Genomic DNA, 6000 nt, shown 5'->3' with positions numbered 1-6000 from the left:
CCCAAGTAAACTTGGGTGGCTATTAATCTGAGTCACATTTAAATCAAAAAGCAAGAACTGATAGCTTCTATGCCGTGCCTGCAAAATATTTACTGCCACATTGGAAGGCTATAATTGTCTCTGATATCAGAGCAACTTTATACTGTGCTAAAATCTTGCTAGTATTTCCTCCATAAAATAACAAACTTTGACACAAAGAGTACTTAAGCATCACCACAGGGATATAGCAAAAACACGGATATAAGCTAAAAAGCAAGAGAAGAAATTTGAACGGAATTACCTTACTGTGCTAATATAGTCCGACCTAATATTTTAAGAGGTCATCCAACAACCTCTTTTGTTCACAGAACAAAGCAGGGTCAGTCAGATTTTGCTCTGTTTGACTCAAAGATTTCTCAATACTTGTAAATTCTCCATATAACCAGACACAAAGGTTAGAGGATACAGTTTTAATTATGCTTGTATGGGTATGAAAGACTACCGTTGATTTAGAAGGAGTTACAAAAACACACGAAGTGTACATCTACGTTAGAATAAAAAATTAAATGCAATAAAACCTGTATCTGATTTTTTTGTTTTATAAGGAATGTTTTCAGTATCTGTCTAAGTAAGCTTCGGAGCTGAAACACTAATCCAAAAGCAGTGCCTTGCACAGATCAGATTATTCTTCCTTGCCAAACAGATCATCCAGAAGAGGTAAGTATTTGATCCCTTTCACAGGAAGGGATGGTGGTTGTCCGCCCCAGTCATCTTCGTTCTGAAATTAGTAACCCAGAGAACATCTTAGAATATAATATTGAAAACAAGAATAATTAAAAGATGGTCAACATAAGATTGAATGAACTGCTTCATTTCCACATACAAATTGTGAAAAAGTGGACCTTTATATAGCACATCCTCTTAAAAGATTACTACATGCACATTTTTCTCAGTCTTGCAGAGTATTTCATTAAAAATATTTTCTATCATCAGCCCTTTCGCAGATATTTTCAAATTAAACAATGCTATATTTTCTTCATTAAGACGCTTATACTTGGAAGTCTTGCAAGTCATCTATGTCTCAACACCAAAAATCATACAAAATAATGAGATAGAGAGAAAGAAGAAAAAAGTCAGCTAAACAAGCACAACTCTGTTGCTGAAATCTATCTGTCAAATACAGGTACTGTAGTCCCAAAATATTGCTGTTAGTTCATGGTAAGTCATGAACAGAATGACAATTGGATTCTAAAGTTGAACAAGATTTAAATCCCATCCTTTCTCTGATTTTTCCCATTTTGTATTGATCCCTTCATTAAAATTTTCTTGTGCTGTACCAAAGATAGCCTAGGTATTGCAGATAACTAACAAAATAATAAAGCCAATAAAACTCAGTAAACTATACTGGCACCAATTTGGGCGCAGTTCATTTAAAAAAGTGCTATATGTCAGTATGACAGTTACAGCAAGGCTTTGGAGCTGATGAGGAACTGATTATCTCAGCATGACGATGACTGATTATAATTTCTATTGATGCTCTTTCTTCCTTTTTGGTTTCAGCTGTAACCTTCCTCCCATAACTCCACGTACCGTTCTCAACTGGGGCTCTTAGGCATCAGCCACTCCCGTAAAGTCCATCCACTGGCTATCCTCCAAGCAAAGATAACATCTTCTTCATCCCCAAACAAAACCTCATCTCTTATGCTGATCAGAACATACGTTTCACCACAAATGTCCACTTCAGCCTCCTGCTTGTTTCACAAGCACCTTTTCCTCCACACCTTCAACTTGTGAAGGCTGCCTCCTGGTTCCATCGCCACTTGCACCCCACCTTCACCCCATAGGAGCCACCTCCTTCCCTCACCTGCCAGAAATCAGGTCATGCTCAATGGCTAGATAAGCCATCCTGTGAGGGGAAAAAAAGGGTCAAACACATTCAATGGCAAGCGTATCTGTGCCTCTGCTTCTTTGACCCTTGCTTTTTGGTACAGAGCTTAGCACCATCTTCAAGGCAAAAATCCTCCGGACACAGGCTCTGACCTTTTTATTTCTGTGGTACTGAGGCTCACAAAGCCCCTTATCCTGACACAATCTCCTGAGAGCAGTCACTGTTTAAATATTGAGTTACAACTTAAGCACAGAATTCATCTGTAAAAACAAAGAATACCCGCTGAACAAAACCTAATGCACACTTTGAACCACAGGACTGCTGTATAAAACACGTGGAAGGGCTTTGATTTTATCTGTACAAAATGGAAAAATTCTTCTCAATGACAAAGTGAACAATAAACCACCATGGAAAGCAGACCAAACCAGCAGCATTGGGCCCTCCTTAGACATTACCGACAGTTTGAGATGCTACAGAAGAAAGAGCTGGTAAGCCAAGTAAGAGAGGAGCCAGGTTAATAGCACAGTACTTGAGGAATATTGGTTTAAACTATGTCACCGTTGAACTTGAATTTAAAGGAATGCTATGTTTTTAAACGGTCTGAATACAATCAAACACATTCTGTACAAGAACAGCAACACATTGGCTAGGCCAGAACAGCAAAACTACGTGTTGGCAAAAGGGCTTCGGATTTATCTGTTATGAAGTTTTTAAAAATGAACATAATCGCCTTATGCACCATGTATTTTAAAATGTTCCATTCAGCACAAGATGGCAAGATCAGATTAATCTCTGCAGTTTGTTGATACCGCATTTTTATTTACCCTAAGTAGCAGGCTGGTGGAGATATACAAAGTTGATCCATCAATACTGCTCTTGCTGTATGCCTACCAGTGGTGTGGTGTATTATATGCAGGTTTCTATGGAGTTATAAAAAATACATAGCTATTTTCTGCAGTGTCAGTGGAGTTTAAAGTATTTCCTGACTATCTCAGTAAGTGAACAGATCATTTGACATGTGACAACGATATTTGTGGGTGAAGTGGTATTCACACCCATTGTTCATGGACAAATACACCTGTTTCCCCTTCTCTTTTTTTTTTTCTTCTAGAAAAACATCACAGAGATGTGACACCTATTAGGCATGGGGGTGTTACAGGGCTCCTCGTCCCTATTTGACTTCTCTGTTTCATTCTAAACCTCCCAGAAAAAAATTAATTACTTGAAGAAAACAGGCACAAATACACAAATAGGAAAACTGTTGTGGTATCTACTGGATAAAGCACTCAAAGTTGGACAAATTATATCAATGTACTGTACTGTTCCTTTGCTCAGATACACTGGTTTTACCTTGAGGGGAACCTTTATCGTCTGGAAAGCAGGGATTTGATTCTCTCTCCAGTTCAGCCCATCCACAAACTTCTTATATTCCACTTGCTTATGGTCATCTTCAAACCTAAGCAGAATATCCATAAGATGACTCAAGGTTAAAGGAAATTTTAACAAAGCTGTATCATGTTATCTACAGCATATTACCATGCATTACCTTTTGGATAATAATTTTGTACTCCTTTATTACCAAACACTGGCAGGAGTACAGAAACACACTGCCGAACTGTCAGGACTTCTATATCACACATTCTATTCCATACTCTTACACCTTATTATTGTCTCTCATAGCAGAATTCAACTTCTTTAAGGTTTATTACATTTCAACTGATGTCACTTTACTTTTGAAGCATTGTCCAACTTTTTCCAACACTCACAATTGGTGACAAACATAGAGTTGGGATGATCAGTGTATGATTCCTTTGTGCAGAAAAGAAACAGGTAGAATGATACAATAGCTGTGCTATAACACAACTGACCTGCTTTATATGGCTTCCACAATCATTTCCTGAAAATAAGCAATCCTTCAAAAATGCTGTTTGCACAAACCTTGGGATCAATTTACAATTGACAAACACACAGCTCTCTAACCTATTAAATAATAGCCAGATTTAAAAATCACAAGCCTTGTCATTTGGTAGTTGTTTTATGGCATTGGTCTTTATTTCTATGGAATAAATATATATTTGTGTCAGTTACGAAGGTTCCCTAAATGCATGAAGATATATATGCTGCCAGCCAAGGTCTACAGGTACATGTGGAACACAGTATCTCCCCCCCTCAAATTTCTAAAATCATTACCCTGCCCTAATAAACCCCATGGGAGCAGATTTGTAAGCCACGTCATCCTTCTGCCATTGATTCGGATGAAGCAGCTTCAGAAAAGAAGTCCTCAATTCAGCAAAACACTTAGGTGATTAAGGCACTTGGGAACCACTGTTATTTCAGTGGGACTAGTCAAATGCTTGAAGGAAATCTGCAAGCTGAAGCTACCATGCAAATCGTTCTTGAAATGAACAGCTTAACTGCTCTGCTGTAAATACTGCACTAGCAGCTTCTGTGAACTACATCTGTCTCACCTAACACTACCTACATATAAAAGGGACCTGGTTTTGGCATATATGTACACCCTGGAAGTGTCTGTGCTTCACTGGGGTCCATGGAGAGACACATACAACCAGCGAGACTCAACACCCATCCTTTGGTGGGAAACGTCAGGTTAAACAATTCTGCCCTGTAATCTGGTGAGATGAATACTACTGCACAGGAGCAAAATCATCTCCAGGAAACAAGTCTTTTAGAAAATCTTGTTCTTAAATTTATCTTGTTCTTAAAGAAATTTTATCTTGTTCTTAAAGAAATAGCACTGCACAAAACATGGGCCTCAAAACCCTTCAACCACTGCAGAGGGTTCTGGTAAAAATTAAGCGTGAAGGTACTTTAAGGGAGAATTTACAGCACAAACTTGGAGAACAATACCAGAGAAGAGGAGAAATAAGTCTAGTGACAAAAATAAACTGCAATAAACTGCAACTCATCCTCTCCTTCTCCTCCCCCCACACCTTTCATTTAATAGTCAGCAGGAGAGATAATAATAAAATATACTGAGAGCCATAAACAGAGATGCTAGCGATAAACTGGAATGTTAAGTACAGTGAGTTATGGTGAAGACGAAAGCAAAGTCAGAGAAGAATGCTACTGTTACTAGTATTAAAGAGGAGCCTGAAACATTGCCATGAGAAACCCTCCTATGATAGCTTGCTTCTTCATAATAGCTCACATGCAAGTTAACATTTTCATAAAGCCCTACTTTTGGGGAATATATCCAATATACGAGAAACTTATTCCCACTTCTAGGGGGTTCTTGTTTGTTTCAGGTTTTTTGCAGGTGGCAATTGGGAAAAGAAAGGAGTTTTGCATTAGAAGTAACAAGACAATAAAAAAGCTTATACCTCTTGGAAAAAAACTATGGCACACAGATTTTGAATTTCAGAACTATCATGACAATTACTTTTTTCTTTTACTATATATGTATTTATCTTTTGCTCGTTGTGAAAAGTGAAAAGATTAAGTCTACTGCCAAGACACAGAGCTGTATAAGCAGGATTTTTAAACAAAGAACAAGTGAGGACGTGTAACTACTTAAACGTTATGTTGAGGCAATGAAGTCAAGGAAAGCATTGCTTCTGCTTTAAACAAACATCAACAAGGAGAAAAGTCCTTTGATGTGACAGCACTAGCAAACTGAGATGACAACATGGGCATGAAGTTAACTATAACCAAAGATTTTAACATGGGCAGAGGAAATGGGATTCCTAAATCCCGTATTTAAATAGCTACAGAAAGCAGCTTAAAATATTACTCTAGAATAATCCAGAAAGAAAAAAAAATCATCTACTCTTTAGATCTCTTTCCTGCTGTGACTTATTGTATCAATCTACTAAAAGCACACACTAGCAATTTGGGACAGAGTATCCAGATGGACTGAGGAGATGTTATCATTTTGTGCGTTATTAGGACAGAGATGCCATACATTTCAGTGGCTGGAGTTAATATGACTGAAACTGAGAGTGCTCTTCAGGAAAGGAAATTAGATTTGTCTTATCAAGAAGATGCAACAAAGATCTCTTGAAACCATGCTTCTCTTCAGTTTTGCCCTATGACTTCACCAATGCATGTGATTTTAGACTATGAAAGTCACTCCCCCCTCCCTATCATACTTTGCAGAGCTTTTATTTTTCTTT

General features: G+C 37.9%; 1 protein-coding gene across 1 annotated transcript in view; it reads right to left on the bottom strand.

Annotated features, from left to right (window-relative positions):
- Nucleotides 1-489: 489 nt before the first annotated feature.
- The window catches only part of EFHC2 (EF-hand domain (C-terminal) containing 2), a 53403-nt gene continuing 47892 nt past the window's right edge, over nt 490-6000 (bottom strand). Inside the window, exons 13-14 of the mRNA XM_009318886.1 lie at nt 3218-3323; nt 490-757 (exon numbers count right to left, since the gene is read on the bottom strand). Coding sequence (XP_009317161.1) covers nt 662-757; nt 3218-3323 — 202 coding nt within the window. The 3' untranslated portion in view covers nt 490-661. The remainder of the gene's footprint in view (nt 758-3217; nt 3324-6000) is intronic.

Source organism: Pygoscelis adeliae, unplaced genomic scaffold (assembly GCF_000699105.1).
Source record: "Pygoscelis adeliae isolate BGI_AS28 unplaced genomic scaffold, ASM69910v1 Scaffold92, whole genome shotgun sequence".
NCBI classification, from domain to species: domain Eukaryota; kingdom Metazoa; phylum Chordata; class Aves; order Sphenisciformes; family Spheniscidae; genus Pygoscelis; species Pygoscelis adeliae.
This window is presented reverse-complemented; position numbering and strand designations above follow the sequence as displayed.